General features: G+C 36.9%; 2 protein-coding genes across 3 annotated transcripts; one reads left to right on the top strand and one right to left on the bottom strand.

Moving 5' to 3' along the window:
- Positions 1-2,803: 2,803 nt before the first annotated feature.
- Positions 2,804-6,276, top strand: LOC121266562 (tyrosine-specific transport protein). The gene is made up of 4 exons (XM_041170432.1): positions 2,804-2,899; positions 3,106-4,846; positions 5,933-6,083; positions 6,140-6,276. Exons 2-3 carry the CDS (start codon positions 3,267-3,269, stop codon positions 6,009-6,011), a joined length of 1,659 nt encoding a protein of 552 aa, XP_041026366.1. The 5' UTR covers positions 2,804-2,899; positions 3,106-3,266; the 3' UTR covers positions 6,012-6,083; positions 6,140-6,276.
- Positions 6,277-18,029: 11,753 nt separating this feature from the next.
- On the bottom strand, positions 18,030-20,190 carry LOC121264070 (NAC domain-containing protein 87-like). Of its 2 annotated transcripts, none has more exons than XM_041167116.1 (3): positions 19,735-19,869; positions 19,320-19,603; positions 18,030-19,090 (listed from the first exon to the last, which is right to left on the bottom strand). In XM_041167116.1, exons 2-3 carry the CDS (start codon positions 19,590-19,592, stop codon positions 18,353-18,355), a joined length of 1,011 nt encoding a protein of 336 aa, XP_041023050.1. In that variant the 5' UTR covers positions 19,593-19,603; positions 19,735-19,869; the 3' UTR covers positions 18,030-18,352. The 2 variants fall into 2 exon arrangements, with proteins under 2 accessions (XP_041023050.1, XP_041023049.1); XM_041167115.1 differs by having other exon boundaries at positions 18,031-19,090; positions 19,739-20,190.
- Positions 20,191-20,537: the final 347 nt, after the last annotated feature.

The following is a 20,537-nucleotide window of genomic DNA, read 5'->3' as shown; positions in this document are numbered from 1 at the left end:
TGGATGTATGTATGAACACCACACAATCGTACCGGACCACCGCTGAGGGTTCCAAACCACATTGATCAAGACCTGAAAGGCCATTCCAGGCCAGGAATGACTTTTTCTCCATTTTTGGCCTGTTGTGATATTGTTTAGGCATTAACACATATATTAAGACGTTATATTCTTTTTAGAATTTATTTCTACGAATGTATTGCAAATTATCGAGATCTAATTTTATATAGAGTTATATTTTTATGATTTTTAAATCTCAATGCGTCACACACTGGGAAATTTGGCCCCCATTAGAAAAATTGCTGGTTCCACCATTGTGTATCTTGTAACCATTTATTATATCAATGATATGCTTGCTTAAAAAAAATTTGTTATGTATGTACCAAAAAAAAATATAGAAGTTTAAGTTAATGAAAATTCTTAAAAATCAATGAGTATAGCCTGCTAGACAAGTAATGACCGTTTGTTGCTATAACTAAAAGTTTATAACAGATGATATATAATAAAGCACACTTGGCCACTAGAGAAAAAAAAAAACTCACAAAAATTAAGACTGTTCATCAGGATTCTAGACCGAGTACCCGGCTATACCCGGCCTAGAACTCAGGTGTCAAACCTAGATCAGGTTCCAGACCTGGTTAGCCCAGGTTATGACCCGGGCCAAAACTGGAAGAAACTGGATTTTTGAAACCCGAAAATTTGGGTTCCAAGTTGTACTCGGGTTGTTTTTGTTTGTTTGTTTGTTTTTTTTCAACAAAAGCCTATGGTTAAATGTTTTCCAAAAAAAAAAAAAAGTAATTTTAAAAAGCATATATATATATATATATATATATTTTTATCTAAAAGCCTATATTTCAAGAAATCATGTTAAAAAGCATAATAACATTTAACATTGTTCATAATAAAAAAAAAATATAACAAAACAAAAATTTAAATTTTATGTATTGTTGTTGTGATTATTTTGCAAGACATTGATGTAGATGAATATCTACAGACATGTGGTAAGGCATCAATAGCAATTTTTTGAATCTCCTAAAATCACAAAACCATATTACTTAGCAAGGAAAATGAAAAAATATTTTGCAAGTGCATATTCACAAGAAAAATGAAATGAAGAAGTGAAAGTTAACCACAAATGAACTCATTGGTAAGATCATAATCCATTGTTGACCAATGAATCATCATCAAGATGGTTTTGTTCGAAGGAGAAGAGAAAATACTATATTTGAAAGCTCAAGAAAGCCTCTCAAAATGTTGAAAGGAACCTTAAAACTTGGTCCTCACTCGACTGAACCAGTAAAAGAACACAGATCAAATATGTACTATGCTGCTTCTATAACTAGGAATACATAACTACGAATATAAAGAAGTCTACCAACCATGACTATACTTCACTTAACCTTATTGAAAACAAAATCCCATGATTCAAACAATTCCAACAAACCACCCACCCCTGCATTAGAAATAAGCATTAAGCCAAGGCCAAGCACACAGATGGCTAGACCAAATAACTGCCATAGAGAGAAGCATATACTTCTCTTGATAAAATAACTAAAGTTATCAACAAAATTTCACTACTATTATTGTAAGTGCTATTGGGCCAAGATCCAAGCTTATTCATCAGTGTGGGGTGCCAAATCTTGGAGAAATGCATATACAACAAGCTATAGATCTCTGCGAGTCAAAAAACAGATTGCAGACTACCGATCTCCACAAGTTAAAAAACAGAATGTCATGCTAGATGATGCATCCAAATCTACAGATCTCCATGAGCCAAAAGCTACAAAACCCAAAAAGAAAAAACAATCCATATTTTAAAAAAAGAGCAGATCGAGCAAAATTTTAATTTTAATTTATTTCATAAGTGTCAAAAGTTTTATTTTTTATTTATCTTCTGCATACAAACATCACAACATTAGACTCAGATTTCCAAACACATGCAGTTATAGACAGCAACCAACTACAACAGTGCATTTTAAACACAATGTTTTCTCAAAATCCAAATCGAAATAATAGCACCAACACAAAGAGAGTGTGTGTGAAATGGAGTAACCTTGGGTTGTAGAAGTCGACGACGGAGTGAAAAAGTAGAAGATGATGGTCACGAGGAACAGATCTTCGATCGGCAGAGGAAGAGTGACATGAGGCTAGGGTTTGGGCAAGAGAGAGAGAGAGAGAGAGAGAGAGGGTGAGTGAGAGTAAGACTTAGAAAGATAGGGGGTTTTTCTCCAACCCAGTCCGAATCAAACCGGGTTTAAATTCGATACCCGGGTTACCAAACTGTACCCGAACCGGGCAGGTCGGGTCTGGCCCGAGTTGGAGAAAAACCTAGCCCGGATGAACAGTTCTAACAAAAATAACTTTGAGAGACGGAGAATAGGCCGAGTAGCCAAGAATCGAGGAAAAAACTCATAAAAGAGCGATGGGTTGAGTGAAGACGAAATGAAAGGGACAACTGTTTGAAATTTTGATATTAAAACTTACTAATCTTTCCCGCACATTATACACTATACTTATTTTTATTTATTTTTAATTTTTTTTATTCTTTCTAACCTAATTGAATTATTTTACTCATCATACATACACCACAAATTTGGTAAGAGAAAAAAAAATAAAAAATAAAAAATTATGTGTAGTGTATGATGTGAAGATAATGATTAAAATTCTTCTAAAGTGAGACTCATGTTACGTTTGGAAGATTTCAAATATTCTGTGAATAGTAGTAAAAAAGTAATGAAAAAGTAAAGATAAAATATTGAATAATAATAAATAATAGTGAAATGTTAGTTAAAAGTAAAAATAAAATAATAAATAATAATAATAATGTATTACTACCCAAACTAGATTGAGTGTATACGAGGTCTAAAGTGTGAATAAATTGACGGGTGTAAACTTAGATTGCGTTTGGATGTTAAGTTAGACTTAGTTCTTTATGAATAGTAATGAGTTGAGTAGTGGAGAAAGTTATGTGAAGCTCATCTAAACTAAGTTTAAAGTATGTTTAAATATTAAGATGAGTTTAATACTTTTTATGGAAAATTGAATGTTTGGATAATAAATTTAATTTAAAATTAAACTTAACTCAGTGAGTATTTCAAGCATACGCAGCTTTACACCACATCAGGCGTGAAGGTTTTCTCCTTAAAGAATTTTCTAACGTCTTTCTCACGAATCTGACTCTCCTCCAATAAATTCGTGGACCTTTCTTCCCAACCCAGCAGAATCCGCAGGAGAACCACATTGTAAAAGATTCCTCTGCCCACAAAGATATGTTTCACCTTGATCTTCCCCACCCTTTCAAACCTACAAACTCAGTCGCACATCCGAGATCCAACCACGCCGCCCATTTTCATTTTCATGGCACACAGCATCCTATGCCACCACCCAATCACAGGCCTATTCCTGTCCTCATCAGTCCCGTATTCAATCCCAGAACCCACAATTTCAGCCGCATCGCAAGGTGCACAACTTGCAATGGCCTGGCACTTCCTGCCATTCCCGTTAACAATGATGCAAAATCGGATGCTGATAACCTCACTGAGCATCACAAATCTCAAGGGGTTCAAGAAGGTACTGATGAAAAGAACTTCTGGGGTGCCGTAAGTTTGATCATCGGCACTGCCGTAGGGCCTGGAATGCTGGGTTTGCCGGCTGCCACCATCAGTTCAGGTCCATTTCCCTCGACCATTGTCATCCTTCTTTCGTGGGTCTATGTGGTCTCCTCGATTATTCTTGTTGCGGAGCTCAGTTTTGCAGCCATGGAAGAAGACGGGGTGGAAGAGGTGAGCTTTACTGGCCTTGCGGCAAAGGCTGTAGGAAGTCGTTTTGGTGCTTTTGTTGCACTCGTCTATGTCTCCTTGTGTTTTTCGTTGTTAGTGGCATGTGTTTCGGGCATCGGTTCGCTTGTCTCTCAGTGGTTCCCATGGATGAATCTTGTTATGGCCCATGCCTTGATTCCTCTAACCGTCGGAACTGTGATTCTTTTCTTTCCGTTTAAGGCTATTGATGCTGCCAATCGTGTTTTATGCCTCGCCATGCTTTTATCCATTGCTGCACTTGTGGTTGTTGGTTTATCTGTGGCCAAAACAAAAATATTAGGCTCCTTTGCTTATGCTTCGTGGGGCTTTTCGTCCATTTTGCCTGCTATACCGGTTACTGTCCTCACATTGGGGTTTCACGTTATCACCCCCTTCATATGTAAGATTGCTGGGAACACGGTGCACGAGGCTCGAAAGGCAATCCTGGTTGGTGGGGTTGTTCCATTGATCATGGTTTTGTCGTGGAATTTGATTGTTTTGGGGCTTGCTGGCGTCAATAGAGCCGCTTCCAGAGCAAATCCTATATCCCTTTTGCTTTCCGTCAACCCCTCTGCTTCACCTGCAATTCAATGCTTTGCCTTCTCTGCCTTGGCAACTAGCCTGATTGGATATTCCGTAAGCTTCCCGAAGCAGCTTCTAGATACGCTGGATCTGATTTTTGGTAACATTAGTTCGGCAAAGCAAATTACCGCTCGTTCACAAATGGGTTCTTGTGTGGACGGAATCGGGAGAGTTGGTTTTGTTGTTTATTCGGGAAGGCCTAATATTGGAAAAGCGGGGGAGGTTTTTTATGCAGACTCGAGTTGTAGAGCTGCCTCAAAAGCTACTTTGAAATCAGCCATAGATGGGTCTCATTCACTCAAGATCTTTCTAATGACGATCATACTTGGTGCTCCAGTTCTCATAGCATCTTTCTTCCGCTCCACTTTTTCAAGAGCTATCGATTTTGCTGGGGTTTACGCAAACTGCTTTTTGTTTGGCATCCTTCCTCCTGCAATGGCTTACATATCCCAATCTAGGAAAAAAATCAGGTATCATGACCAAACTGCTTTTACACTATTAAGCTATTTGTTACGCAATATCTAGACAAAGCAAACAAAAGACAAAATTACAAACGAACTGCCGTGGTGACCTTTGGCTCATGGGGACACTGTCAGCGGGTTTGTTTAGAAATAGATCTAATCTTAAAATTCTCATCTCATCCCATCTTATCTCATCTCATTTTTAAACATAATTCAAATACAAAATTTTCAAACTAATCATTACAACAGTTTCAAACTAATCATTACAATTTTTTCAAACTTTCAAATAAAAAATAAAAACAATTAACTTTTTTTAATCTCCAAATAAAAATAATATTATAAAACTATATTATAATAATATTTTAACTTTATAATATTTTTTTATCCATCTTTATCTCTCTCCTTTCTTAAAAGTTCAAAACCTAAAAAATACTTCACTTAAACTATTTTATTACTATTCATAAACGATTTTATTACTATTCACAAAATTTTCATCTCATCTCACTCCCCAAACGTGTGGACATGTTTGGAATAAAGATAAAACACAAAATTCTTATCTCATTTTATTTCATCATTATAATTTTTTCAAATTCTCACACAAAATTTAATAAACAATTCAACTTTTTCAAATTTTAAAACAATAATAATATTAAAAAAATAATATTTTTTTAATATTATTATTAAAAAAATACACTATTCTAGACCAGCTATACTGTATGATTCGTTAATCATAAAACAAGGTTAGAAATTTTTTCCTAAAAGTTTTTTATTCATTTTTTCTCCCTCATTCTCTCATTCTTTATTTGCAGCTTTTTATCGTTATTATTTTTTTAAATAATAAATAATTGTGTGTGAAAAAACCAAGTGTGTGAAAAAACTCTTAATACACTCATTTTGTTTTTATTTTCTGATTTTTAATTTTTAATTTGGTTATTTTTATCATTTAGAGTGTGGATAGACGTCATTACAATTATAAGTTCCACATTCCATGTATGTCGCATATAGTTCACTTTCAAGCCATCTGGTGAATACTCGGACATCAACATTTTCTTAGTTAACTTTCGGTTGTCTTATTGCCGTGCTTGGAATTTGCAGGTCATCTATCCTGCCGGGGGGAGATGTTACCCTTCTTTTGCTCCTGTGTATTGCTGTTATTTTGGGGATTTGGCATTAGAAGACCGGCAGGTAGATTTATTTAACAGCAATATGGTGCTTTCCCAACAGGCTAAAGCCAAGTTCCAACAAGGGGACGAAGACGGTTTTATTTATAATGTTTAAGAGACTCATTGTACCCATTTCTAGGGACGAGTATTGCACTCTTCAATTATCTAAAAGCACTTTCAATGGCTAATGGATTTTACATATATATCTAAAATTTCTAAACATTTGTCTAAAAGAGAGCTCCAATGGATTATCTACTTCATTTTAAATTTTGGTACGGTAACTCTTCTACATTTAGCTTGTACTGTTCATCTAAAAGAGAGCTCCAATGGATTATCTACTTCATTCTAAACATTTGTCTAAAAGAGAGCTCCAATGGATTATTTCTCTTTCTTTCGGGGCTGAATGAGATTGAGGTCGAGAAAAAAAGTCCTGGACTGCATTGATGAGGTGATATAATTAAGTAGAAATAATCAGCAATGACATCCTTGGCTAAGTTCTTTACACAGAACACCAATGCAGGATTCCCGGGTGTATGGTTCTAACAAAATCCAAAGAGCTTGGTATTAAATATTCAACAAGTAAAAATTTGCATCTAACATACTTTAATTTATTCATACGGACTTCATTAAAAATAGCAGATTCTCAAGATTGATATAAGTTAGTGCTTAACTTGCAGTCCTTACTTTGATATCTGAAATCATTAAAAAAACATTAATACGTTCCTAGGTGCAATGGCAGGTGATATTTTTTTATTACACATATAATCTCATCTTATCTAATTATTACAATTTTTTCAAACTCTCACACAAAATACAATAAATAATTCAACCTTTTCAAATTTCAAAATAAAAATAATATTAAAAAATTATATTTTAACAATATTTTATTTAATTTTTAACTCTCATCTTATTTCATTTCATCTGTATAACCAAATGAGTCTTTAGTATTTAATTTGTCTTTACTTTTAATAATATTCAGAACAAACATTGGTAGTATTATATTCCATCCAGTGTTGGGTAAGCAAACTTGGAACTAAAGCTTTATTAAAATAGACATAAACCAATCCAAAACTTCCGTGATATCCCATTTATCGAAAAGGATTATTAAGAGCCCCGTTATATTCTTAAGAATATCTCAATATATTTATGAATAATAGTGAAATGATTTGAATTAAGATATTTTATTGTATTTTAAAAAATAAGAGAGAAAAACTTGAATAAAAATATTATAATGTTAAAGAATTGTTTGAATATAATTTTTTAATATCTTTTTTGAAAATTTAAAAAATAGTAGTATTTTTTATGTTTTGTTTAGGAGTTTGAAAAATTTTTAATAATTAAGTAATAATTAGATAGAAAAGTTGAAAATCTGAAATTGAAAAGTATTTTATGTTTGAGAAAGAAATATCTTTAAGTCTTGTGCACACGAAAGTTTTGAGATAACCATCATTATTTTCATGAATAATGAGCCATTTTAGTATTGCCTCATTTAGTTTTATTTATGTCACGTTTGGATGTTGAGATGAGATGAGAAATTTGTGAATATTAGTTAAATAATTTTTGAATAGTAGTAAAACGATTTGAGTTAAGATGTTTTATGGAACTTTGAAAAAAAAGAGAGAAAAAGTTGAATAATAATATTATAAAGTAAAAATCTTGTTAGAATATAATTTTTTAATATTATTTTTGTTTTGAAATTTGAAAAAGTTGAATTATTTTTTGTTATTTGAAAGTTTAGAAAAATTGTAATGATTAGATGAAAAATGTTGAATATTTGAAATTGAAAAATATTAATGTTTGTGATGTTTTGTTGTTAAGATGAGACGGAATGAGATGAGACTATCTTGCAATCCAACCAAGTCTTAGTTGAAGTGATGACAAACTAACATTGCCTATGGATCTGAAATCTCACCTAGATCTCACATGTAAAGTCCACAAAAAATATAATTTGTGCCTCTAATGCCGAAAATTTAAGGAGAGTTCAAATGAGAGATACGAAGGAGCTCTAACTGTAGGGCGGCTAGTACAAAATATACATGATTATATATCAAAGTTGTATAAAAGAAACAAGGGGAACTTTCAACAAGTGAAATGGAATTTGTACTCAAGTTGAGGAGGAAAAGGATGGTCGACACCAAGCCTTAGGGCAATGGTTCACCAGTAGGCGTAAACCCTGAAATGGAATGTTGTGTAGCATCCTTTACCATAGATGTATATGTGGGTGGAATAAGCATTGACATTGGCTTGCCAGTGAAGTCCTTAATATGCCTAATATCACTTAAAATGGGCCTGCATTAGATTAGGCATCATAGAGTTTGGATGACTTTGAGGTACAATAATTGCTTCCCAAGAGTCATATTAGGCTGGCACTATAGCAAGGTCATCCTACATTTTATTATTATTATTTCTTCCCGTCCAACACCCTCTATTCTCTTTCCATTGGACTCTTTTTCTTTACCATGCAATTTCCTCTCTGCAAGTCTCCCCTTGCACGTCCCTTTCCCTTCCTCTTTAGAGAAGCTGGTGATTCCTTTGAAGACCGCTAATATGAAGGGCCTCTTCAATTCCAAGCCTCGCACCCCTCCCGAAGTTGTCCACCAGACCCGCGATCTCCTCCTCTACGCCCAGTGTAGCAGCAATAACTCCAATGCCCGCGAGAGCAAGCGCTAGTAGAAGGTTCGTCTTTTGCTTCCCTTTATGTCTCTTTTCCTCTCCATTTGGATCCTTCGCCATTGATTTAGTCTGCTTTGATCTGCAGCGGATGAGGATGATTATGAAATTTAGGGGGGTTTTGGTTTATGATAGAAACGAAAAAGTGACCTTAATTAAGGTAAATAGTGGCATCCAATGTGGGATTGAGTTTTGAGGGGATAGACAAAAGGCAAAAAGTATGACATAGCATTAGTAGTGAGATGGCTATAGTTAAAATTTGGCTAAAATTTAACTAAGTTGCATAAATTCTATCTAAACCAAACTCAATAAATCTACAGTGTTTTTAACCAACACCAAAGTCACTCGCCAAACTTGGCCAACCCAAGTTGCTGGCCAAATTATATTTTAGATATAAAATATTCCTTTTCCGTAAATCTTCATCACGTGGTAAACAAAAATTGCATAAAAATCTACACCATTATGAAAAAACGTCTACTTCTCCCATACAAGTGTTCCCACTGTAGGGTGTAAAAATCCACACCATTCCGAAAAAAATCCACAAACAACTGAACAAGTGTTCACACTATATGGTGTAAAAATTTGCAGGTGAATATAATAAGAATCGAGTAAGGTAAATATATCATAGTGAAAACTGTAGAGTTTGTTATTTTAATATAATAACAATTATAATTAAAATTAAAATAAATTAAAATGTCAAAATCAATATTTTAATACAATATTGATAGATTTGGAGAGTTTGTATTTGGTATTGTTGAAAAGTGGCTAACTAAATTTAAAAGGGTTAATTACAACAATGTATCCTGCAACTAATAATTGCATCAAAGTGGACCCGCTTACTTTCAAAAAGTACCAATCCCCCCTTATGTCTACCAGCAGAGTGAAATGGAACGGAAATTTCAAACACCTGCTTCTCACGTGCCTAACTACCACTGCAAATACAAAATCACCCCTGGTTTTATCGAGACCAAAGTGAAGGAGAAATTCAAAAACCCTAACTTTTTTTTTTCTCTCCAGACTAGACCAGACCCATGACTTCATCGACCCCAAACTCTTAGAGAACTGGTTTTTCTTGGTAAATGCACCAATATGAGTGGTTTCAAACATTTTGGGCAGTCTTCATCAAATTTCTCTTTATCTTCTTCGTGCAGTGGGTGTCGTAGAGGTGAGTCAATCTTGAATTTCTCTCTGTCTTCTTTGCGAGCTTATTTATTGTTCATTTGTGCGTATCTTCAATATTTGTGTTCAATTAGTTATACGTGAATTTTGCATGACCAATGTTTCAGTTTTGAGGATGTATATGTCCAATGTTTCAGTTTTGAGGATGTCTGTGTCCAATGTTGCGGTTTTGAGGATGTCTGCGTCCAATGTTGCATGTGGGTGGGTCCAATGTTGTATGCTGGATGTGTGGCTGAGTGGTTTTTAGTGGTCCCAGTTTGAGAACAACAATCTGAGGTGTTATTGTATGCTGTTGTTTTCTATTATCTGGTTGTGACAGAGGTGGTCCCTTACATAGGAAAATGGACAAATTTATCTGTTTGGTCCAATAGATCCATTTTTTTACTTTATGTTTGGTGCTTGGTTTAACTACTTTTAATTAAATATGTGGTCCAACACTAATTTAATTGACAATATTTTGTAGGATGGCTACGAATAAGTTAATTTTTGAAGTTCATCATAGTGGGGTAATTGATAGGCAGCACAATGGAAAATATGTTGGGGATAAGACTGATGTGTATCATGAACCTTATGATGAGGATGACCTGTCCTGGATTGAGATACAGACAATTGTGACCAAGTATGGTTACATTCCAGTTGACCTAGTCTACTATAGACAGCCTGGCTTGGGGATGCACAATGGTCATCACTTGCTTACATCTGACAATGATGTGCTGTCTATGATGGCTGTGTATGAGGGTCAATAAGTAATTAATTTGTATTTTGTGTCTCATTCAAGAACTACAGTGCACCAGTCTGATTTGGATGATCATCACATCAAGGAGGATGTGAGTGAGGATGAGGAGGATGAAGAGGAAGCAGAAGTACGTTGCCTTGGACTTAATGATCCATTTTGGAAAGTAGTGCTGAGTAGTGAGGATGAGTTGTATGACATTGATGTCAGCACAATGGAAACATCGAGGTCGAGGTCTGCAACTAGTGTTCATTCGTGTTGATGGTGAAGTAGCACTTGATGATAAAAAGCCACAATCTCCCTTAGATGTTGAGGATGAGGAGGATGAAGAGAGTTATCTGCCACCTGGAATAGGCCAGGATAGAAGTGGTCCAAGTAGTGATCCATTTCAAAGGTGGTCAGAGGAGGATGACAATGGTATAAAATACTCCTCTATTTTCTAGTTTATGATTTTAGTGTTTATTTCTCTAAAGCTGCTAAACAGTGCATGGTTTGACAATTAGCAAGTAAATTATATGATATGGCACCAAGTGATGCCCTTCAATCTCTCGTTGATAGTGGCGACGATGGACATCGTGATTTTAAATACCTTGAGTTTCAACATGTTGACTTGGAGAATTCAAAAATATTTGTTGGAATGAAGTTCGGATCTACAACACAGTTTAGAGAGACAGTAAGAAGGTTGAACCTAAATATTGGTAAATCTATAAAGTTTGCAAAGAATGATGGGGATAGGGTTACTATTGTCTGCAAGACCCCTAAATGTCTTTATCGGGTTTATGGGTCTTGGATTAGAGGGCAACGGACTTTCCAGATGAAGTCTATGAATCCAATACATGAGTGCAATAGAAGTTATAAGAACTCCATTGTCACATCATCCTGGATTGCACATAAGTTGATGCCACTGTTTATGAGCCAACCTAATATGCCTATTCATGCACTTACTGATGAGATTAAGAAAAAGTGGGGAGTGGAAGCTTGTAAAATGAAGTTGTCTTGTGCTTGAGCAAAGGCTCAGTTTAAGATATTTGGCAGCCATTGGGAACAATATGTCAAAGTATGGGACTATTGTGAGATCCTAAAACATAGGAACCAAGGTAGTTGTTTGTTAGTTAGGGTGGAACGAATAGCTGCTGAGTTACCTCGTACTTTTCAAAGGATGTACGTAGGTTTGGCAGCCTGTAGAGAGGGTTTTAAGGCTGGTTGTAGACCATTGATTGGTTTGAACGGTTGTTTTCTAAAAGATCCATTTACGCGGCAGCTCCTATGTGCTGTTAGTAAGGATGCAAAAGAAAACATGTACCCAATTGCTGTGGCCATTGTGGAGGTAGAGTTGAAGGATAGTTGGGATGGTTTCTTGAGACACTTATATCCAATCTTGGACAGCAACCTGAAGGCGGGTGGGCATTTATCAGTGACAGACAAAAGGTAATTTTGTGTGACTTTAAATATATTCTGTTAAGTCAACCTATTAAATGAGCCACTCATCCAATATTTCTTGTAGGGTTTAAAGCCAGCAATGGGGCAGTTGGTGCCTTACAATGGCAACCATATTTGTGTGAGGCATTTATATGCCAATTTTCAAGATGCTAGCCACAGGGGTGTGGCACTGAAGGAAAAATTGTGGCAGGCAGCCATAACATACATCCAGAGGGACTTTGAGAGAGCTATGGAGGAACTGAAACCCCTCAGTGATCCTGCATATGACTACTTGAAGGTTATAGACCCATCACAATGGTCTAGAGCATGGTTTAACACATCATGTAAGTCTGACCTAGTAGTGAATAATCTAAGTGAATGTTTCGACACGTATATTCTGCAAGCACGATATAAGCTAATTGTGACTATGATGGAGACTATACGGAAGGAGAGGGGGTTTAGCTCTTTTCTGGAAAGATGAAAAGGCAATTGAAACTGAATCCTTCTCTCATTGGCATTTGAGTGCAAAAGTTAAGGAGGATGACAAAAGGGAATGGCTGTTCACTGGATTTTATGGGCATCTGGATATTTCAAAAAGAAGATTCTCTTGGGAGTTGTTTGCAAGATTGAATCCAGAGAGAGGAATTGCATGGTGTGTTGCTGGTGATTTCAATGAGATCTTGACTCAAAAGTGAAAAAGTTGGTGGCAAAATGAGGGTAGAATACCAAATGGTACAATTTAGAAGAGCCTTGAAGAATAATGAGTTGTATGATATAGGCTGTATGGAGAATCTTTTCACTTGAAGTAACAGACACTCAGATCACACATATACAAAGGAAAGGTTGGATCGTTACTTGACGAATGCATAATGGAAGGGTATGTTTAGAGAGGTGGTGGTGGAAGGTTTAGTTGCAAGAAGTTCTGACCATAAGCCAATGTTGTTGTCTTTTGTGGGAGGTGAAAGAAGGTTGAATAAGATAGGTTATGTCTTCAAGTTGGAAGCTTGCTGGTTGACAGAGGAGGAGTGCAAGAGTATGGTTGAAAGGGCTTGGTCTAAAACGGTGCAATCAAGTAAACCAATAGAAAAAGTGCAAAAGTTATTGAGGATATGTGGTGAAGCACTTGGTTGAGGTTTTAGAAAAAAAGATAGAGAAAGATGTGGACAAGACTAGAATACTGTCAGAATTAAGGAATTGCAAGAGGATGAAGGGCCTCAGAATAGTAGTGAAATTATTAAGCTGCAACATGAGGTAGGCAGACTCTTAGAGCAGGAGGACTTGAAGTGGAGACAAAGGGTCAAGAGAAATTGGTACAACATGGGAGAAAAGAACACAAAATTCTTTCATGCTTGTGCCAATCAAAGGAAAAAGAGAAATTCGATTTTTTCTGTTGAAGATGGCCAATCAATAATGAGAGAGGATCAAAAGGGTGTTGCTGAAGCTTTTAAGGGTCATTTTGAGGAAGTGTATAAAACTGCAAACCCTCCCAGCCTATTAATAGAAGATTGTTTAAGGTAGCTTGACTCTCGAGTTACTAGTAGCATGAATGATGCATTGCTGAAACCTTTTGTTAGAGAAGATGTGGAGATAGCTTTGAAGCAGATGGGGCCATATAAGTCTTCTGGCCCTGATGGTTACAGTGCTTGCTTTTATCAAGCTTGTTGGAACATAGTAGGAGCTGATGTACGTGAAGCAGCCCTGGATTTCCTGAAAGGGGGTAAGATGGTCCCTGAATTGAATTTTACTTCTGTAGCTTAATTCCAAAGTGTGTTGAGCCAAAAAAGGTAGGGGATTATAGGCTCATAAGTCTATGTAACGTGCTTTACAAAAGAATGGCCAAAGCTCTTGCAAACAGATTGAAGTTGGTGCTTGATGAGGTTATATCAAAAAATCAAAGTGCATCATTCTTGGGAGGTTGATTTCAAATAACATCATGGCTGCTTATGAGGCATTGTTCTCAATGAAGACTACATTGAAGGGAAGAGTGGGAAGCATGACTGTAAAACTGGACATTTTCAAGGCCTATGATAGGGTTGAGTGGCCTTTTCTAGAGGCAATGATGAAAAAGTTTGGATTTGGTGCTAGATGGGTTGAGATGATAATGACATGCATAAACTCAGTTTCATATGCTGTTCTAGTTAATGGCAACCTTGGAAGTGTGATCAAGCCTACAAGGGGCTTAAGGTAAGGGGACTCTTTATCCCTATATCACTTTCTATTGTGTGCTGAAGGGTTGAACAATCTCATAAATATGGCTGAGATAAGGAGGGAAATAAGGGGTGTGGCTGTGGCTAGGGGTGGAATTAGATTGAAACATCTACTTTTTGTAGATGACTGGATCATCTTTGGGAGGGCAAACTGGATTGAATGGCAGATGATTAGCTCCCTCTTGAAATTATATGAACAAGCATCAAGGCAATGCTTGAACAAGTAGAAGACTACAATCCTTTTCAGCAAAAATGGAAGGAAGGAGGAGTGTGACATGATTTTACAAGACTTGGGGAGCAAGGGTGCAGAACAACTATGAAAGGTATTTAGGCTTGCCTACAATGACAGGTCTATCAAATTCAATACCTTTAGATGTATAAAAGACAGGATATGGTTGAAGATCAGTAATTGGAAAAACCAATTCTTATCACTAGGTGGGAAGGAAGTCCTCTTAAAAGCTGTTATCCAAGCAATACTGACCTATCATATGAGTGTCTTTGCTCTTCCTAAGAGGTTGTGCAAAGAAATAACTACTTTAATGTCAAAGTTTTGGTGGAGTCATGGGGAAAATGAAAAGAAGATACAATGGAGGAGTTGGAAGAAGATGGGGTTGGCAAAAACTAGTGGTGGGTTGGGCTTTAGAGAGCAGGAGAGTTTCAATAAAGCTCTCTTAGCAAAACAATGTTGGAGAATTCTCACAAATCCCAACTCAATTGCAGCCAGAGTCTAAAAAGATAAGTACCATAGAAAAATTGAGGTGTTGGATGCAAGTTTAGGCAAAGGACCTTCTTTGATCTGGCGAAGTCTGATGGGATCTATGGAGTTGTTAAAGGAGGGGCTTGTTTGGCGGGTTGGTAAGGGCAAAATATTCAGATATGGAGAGACAAGTGGGTACCAAAGCAATCTTCTTACATGATTCAATCTCCAAGTCAGATTCTGAATAAGGAAGCAAAAGTGGCAAAGTTAATTGATGAAGGCAAAAGGAGATCGAATGAGGATCTAGTTAGAAAAGTCCTTTGTGAAGAAGAAGCAGATTTGGTTTGTAATATCCCAATCAGCCAATTAGGTTTACCTGACAAACAGATATGGGCTCCATCCAAGAAAGAGCTTTTTAATATAAAGTCTGCCTACCACCTGGAACTAAGTAGAAGGAGGAAGTTGGTTGAGGAAACTTCATATGGAACAGAAGGTATATAGGGATGGAAAACTCTATGGGAGCTAACAGTCCCAGGGGTAGCAAAAGTCTTTATGTGGAAAGTCTAACAGATGTGTGGGTTGAGATAGGAATCCCTGTACAAAAATGGAACTTTGGCGAATAAGACATGGGTTTAGTCTTGATCAAGATGGTGGAAAGACTAAAGAAGGAAGATCTGAAGTTAATTGCAACAGTCATGAGATCTATCTGGCTGAGGAGAAACAAGTTTGTCTTTGAAAATGTTTTCCTTAGCCTAGGTAAGGTTTTCAATCAGGCAAAGTCTAGCTTGGAGGAGTTTAGACAAGCACAAACTATCCTATAGGTCTACACAGCAAGGGAACAGTTTGATGGAGGTCAGGTGAGGTGGATTGCACCTAGGGAAGGTGAATTGAAGATAAATTAGGATGTAGCTTTTGATACAAAAGAGAAAAGAATGGGGGCTGGTGTGATAATTCAAGATGTTGAAGGGGAAGTCCTTGCAGCTTTGAGTATGCCAAAATCAAACATATCTTCTCCAGGTTTAGTTGAAGTTAATACATTGTGGAGAGCCCTGCAGTTGGATGCTGAGTTAGGAATAGAGCAAGCTATTTTCGAAAGGGATACTTTGGAAATAATAAGGGCAGTAAATAGTAAAGATGAGAATTGAGAATGGAATGGCTAGAAGATGGAGGACATCAAAACAGTCCATGCAAACAGATCTTTTTAGAAGGTCCAACACACTCTTAGGGAAGAAAACAAAGAAGCTGATTTTTTTAGCAAAATTTGCTTATATTGTAAATGAAGAAAATGTTTGGATAGAGACGGCCCTGAGGGCTTTTACAGCTTTGTAATATAGGACAAAAGTGTAACGTCTAAGTTTGAATGAAATACAGATACTGAAGTTGTTTAAAAAATAAAGAAATTAAAAGTTGATTAACATCTCTTCTATATTTCATTATTCTAATAGAGAATCAATTACAATGTAGCAACATCGAAGTACACTATCTCATCGAGGCGCCTCCTTCTCTCCCTCTCTCTCTCTCGTAAAAAATTAAGGGTTCCAGATCTGATTTTCGTCGAAGGGGGAGGAGGCCTCGACTTCCTCCTCCTCCCTCTCCTTTCTCCATTCACCCACCTTGTCTATCAATGTTTCTTTTGCTTAGTTTTATTTTACTTTCTTCAAAGCTGAAAAAGACAGATCTACAGTTTTTTGGCAACTTTCGAGAGACACATGAGGCACAAGTAGATTCACAGGTTGAAAATCGTTTGGAGAAAAATGGTAATTTTGTGAAAATCACTGCTCGTAGTTCTCACGCACCGCCCATATCTGCACGTGGTCCTCACACGCCACCCCTTTCAACAGCTCTTCTCGATACACGTGCTAGATCACCAGACTCGCCAGCACCAGACCTTTTAGATATGATCTTTGTGACTGAAAAGAAACAAGTGTGTTATCTTTACGGGCCGTCATAGATTCCGAAGTATGCCAGAGTTGGTCCAAACTATAATCCGTCCTATTTTACTTCTTTCCCTTTTGGTTTCTTTATTGTTAATTAAAACAAAAAGAGTTTTTATCTCGGATGTTTTTCTGTAGAGGTTGAGTCTTCTCTTTCTATGAAGGTTGAGGTTGAGTCTCTGTTTAGGCAAATAGTATTTTCTCTTGGACGTTTGTCTGTAGAGAGTATTAGGGGTGAAAACCGACCCCATCAGCGCGGTTTTGGGGCAAAACCGACGCCAACCGATGTAGCATTTTTGGGGGAGGAAACTGGCCAAAACCAGTCGATGGGGAGGAGAAACACCGGCCGTCTCGACACCGACAGTTCTATGGCGGTTCACGGTTGGTTCATTGGCGAGTTTCGTCTGAGAGAGTAGAGAGATAGAGAGTGTTGCAGATGGGAGAGAGAGAGAGGATGAGAAATGAGATCGTGGCTCTGGCAAGAAGAAGCTTGACGAAGAAGATGACCTAATTTCAAAACAACACGGCGTCGTTCTACTTAATTTTTTTTTAATACGTTATGAATAAAATGACGCCGTTTGGTTTAATACCAAATGACGTCGTTTTAGTTGTGTTTAAAACACAACTATAGGCTTACAACGACGTCGTTCTACTTAAACTTAAGTAGAACGACGTCGTTTTGAGTGCATAATATATATAAAAAAATAACATTTCTTTAGTCGGCCGGTTCAGCGGTTTGAACCAAGTTCGAATCGACGCCGAACCGGCCGATATCGATTATTCTATTTTTTGCCGCATGCCGACCGGTTCTCCACCGGTTTCGGCCGGTTCTGAGCTCCGACGGCCGATCTAAGTCAATCTAGGTCGGTTTCTCGGTTTCTTGTACAGCCCTAGAGAGGATCAACAATGATGAAGACCAGATCAGTCACAAAAGGAAATAGTGTACTAGTAGAGCTCCAAATGCATTATTTTGATTTATGATATCATGTTTGATATGAGGATATCCTAGAATGTATCCGATCATAGATGTAAGTTTCTCTAAAAATGAATGATACACTTTCCCTTAAAAAAATGAAAATAAATTACCATACCAAAGAGTACTAAAAATTTAAAAGAACGAAAGACAGCTGCAGGAAGTCCCTAGCAAAATCCATATATGTAACGTACAAACCTGGAATCAACAATTCCTATAAGGAAAGAATACACGCGCATATTTGTGTTCATAAAATATTTAATTGGTACCTTCTATCAATAAAAAGGCAATCCCAACAGGATTTAATATCATGAATCTACGGAGTATATGTTTATGTTCAGGAACATTTTTTCTGACCAAATATACCTATATATTGGAAGTGACTGATTGGAAACAATGCCATCCTAAGAATTCCAGAAGCAAGCAGGCGTTGCATATTCTACCTGACAATAAAAATTAAAAAAAATACTTTACAATACGTACCCGTGAGGTTTCATAAATCTTATAAACTAATTAATTTTTGCAATTATCTCTGTCAACCTAAAATTTCTTTGTTCTGTAATCCCACAAGCACTCCAAATCTGCAACGGGGCCGACTGCTGGACCCTCGAGGTCTTCGTAAGATCTGTTGCTCCCTACATCTTGCTTTGAGACGACAGATGAAATCTCGGTGTTCATGTCAGTGCTAAGTCCCGTGTCCTGTGAGAGGCTGACCAAGGACTGATTAGATGAGAATTGCTCCACCTTGCACAACCTCTCTACGTCAAATTTTCCATTATCGTTGGCTTCGATTGCTGTTAAAATGCCCTGTCCAGTGATTGCATGGCCATAGGCCCTGTCAGTGACGCTTGGGATTGACATAGTCTTCCCTTGAAGCAAATAGCCAGGATTTGGATTTGCCTGAAAGGAGAAAGGAGGATTTGGTCCCGCAGAAATTTGTGGATATAAAACGGGGTTAACTGTTGGGTGACTGAAACTAGCTTGGTAAGTAGTGACGGGGGTGTATTTGGAGGCTGGTAGCTGGAAGATCTTCTGGTCAAGGTGCTTTAGCTGCAGAAGTTGGTTCTCCCTTATTGAGAAGAATGAGGGGGTTCCCTCGAAGTTGTTGTCACCATGCCTTTCGGTGTTGGAAAATGGGGGAATATCCATGAGGGGCGGGAGTGAAGAACAATCCAGGAGATCATCTCCAAAAGAGTTCATCCTTATCAGGGCATCTGTTACCGAGGCCTTTTTTATCCCCGTGTTCTTGTGGAAAACTCTGCATACAACCCATTCATCCTGCAATGAAAGTGGCACCAAATTCTCCGAGTTTAGTCCTCACAGTTTACCCAGTAAGAAGCAAAAGTTAATACAAGGGGCCGCTTGAAAAAAGCCTCAACTAACACATAGGACTCCTAGTCGAAGAGATGAAGATGAAAAAGTACTTATAATAAAATCTGTTCAGTTGCAAAAATAAAAGAAACATGAGAAAAAGAGAAGAATATATTGTAAGGCATAAACACCTTACCTTTGCAGCCTTGGGGAGGTTGTAGTATGCCGATTTGCCTTCCAGTCTGTACTCATGCATGACCCAGTTGGTCTTCTCTCCTTTTGGAGCCCTCCCTCTATAGAACACAAGGGTCTTCTTCATTCCAACAAGGCAACCTTTCCCTAATTTGTATACCTCTTTATCCTTTCCAGTGGCCTTCCAATATCCAGATTCCGTTGCTCGATTTGTTCGCATGCCTGTTGGATACTTCCTATCTCTCTGGCAGAAGAAGTACCATTCTTTCTCTCCCATCTTCGCCTTTTCTGCATGATATATGTCGGGACTGATTAGATAATCCGAAAACAAAATTGACAAGCAACCGCGTGAACGTGCTTTTACAAATTATGAAAGAGGCAGATATAAACCATAAATAGAAAAAAAAGAAAAAAAAAACTTACTTGGTAAATCCCAGGGTTCGCACTTATTCAGATCAGCTTCTCCGATAGCACTTGCAACGAAGTTGCTATTCATCACCTTCTCTGTAAGATAATGAGTTATAATCTCCTCATCCGTGGGGTGAAAACGAAATCCCGGAGGCAAATCGATGAGGTCCTCTCCTTTGTTTACCACTATTACCTCTTCCATGAATATGCTAGTTGATTTCTGTAGTATTGAAATGGTACAAACCAATCCCAGTATTCCCAACCACCTCAAAATATGAATATATCACAGGCCTAAATATTACAAACCAGCATATGCGGAACAAAGGCTGATAAAAATTAATGAAAGAATACAAACAGCAAATATGAAAACCGAGAAGATCAAAGAAGTAGAAGATATATATATATATATATAAATATATATAAATAATTTCTAATTGAGAAGGAGAATTGAAAGAGAGCAATTAAAAAAAGTAGAACAAAGAGAAAAGAGCAAGCTTAAATAGAGAGCTTCTTCAACAGTCCATATTCTTAAGATCCGTGGACCGTAAGACACTGCCAAGGAAGCCTTGTCGAGGGCTCAATCGTTTTGTTTGATTGTATATTTTATTCGGGTGTCCAATCTCAACTTATCTCAATTCATCATTATAATTTTTTCAAATCTTAATACAAAATATAATAAATAATTTAACTTTTTTAAATCTTAAAATAATAATAATAATAAAAAATAATATTCTAACAATATTTTATCATCTCAACTCAATTCAATTCAACTCAATTTAATATCCAAATGTACTTACTTTCATTTGTTTGCACA

The sequence above is a fragment of the Juglans microcarpa x Juglans regia genome, chromosome 5D, assembly GCF_004785595.1.
Source record: "Juglans microcarpa x Juglans regia isolate MS1-56 chromosome 5D, Jm3101_v1.0, whole genome shotgun sequence".
NCBI classification, from domain to species: domain Eukaryota; kingdom Viridiplantae; phylum Streptophyta; class Magnoliopsida; order Fagales; family Juglandaceae; genus Juglans; species Juglans microcarpa x Juglans regia.
This window is presented reverse-complemented; position numbering and strand designations above follow the sequence as displayed.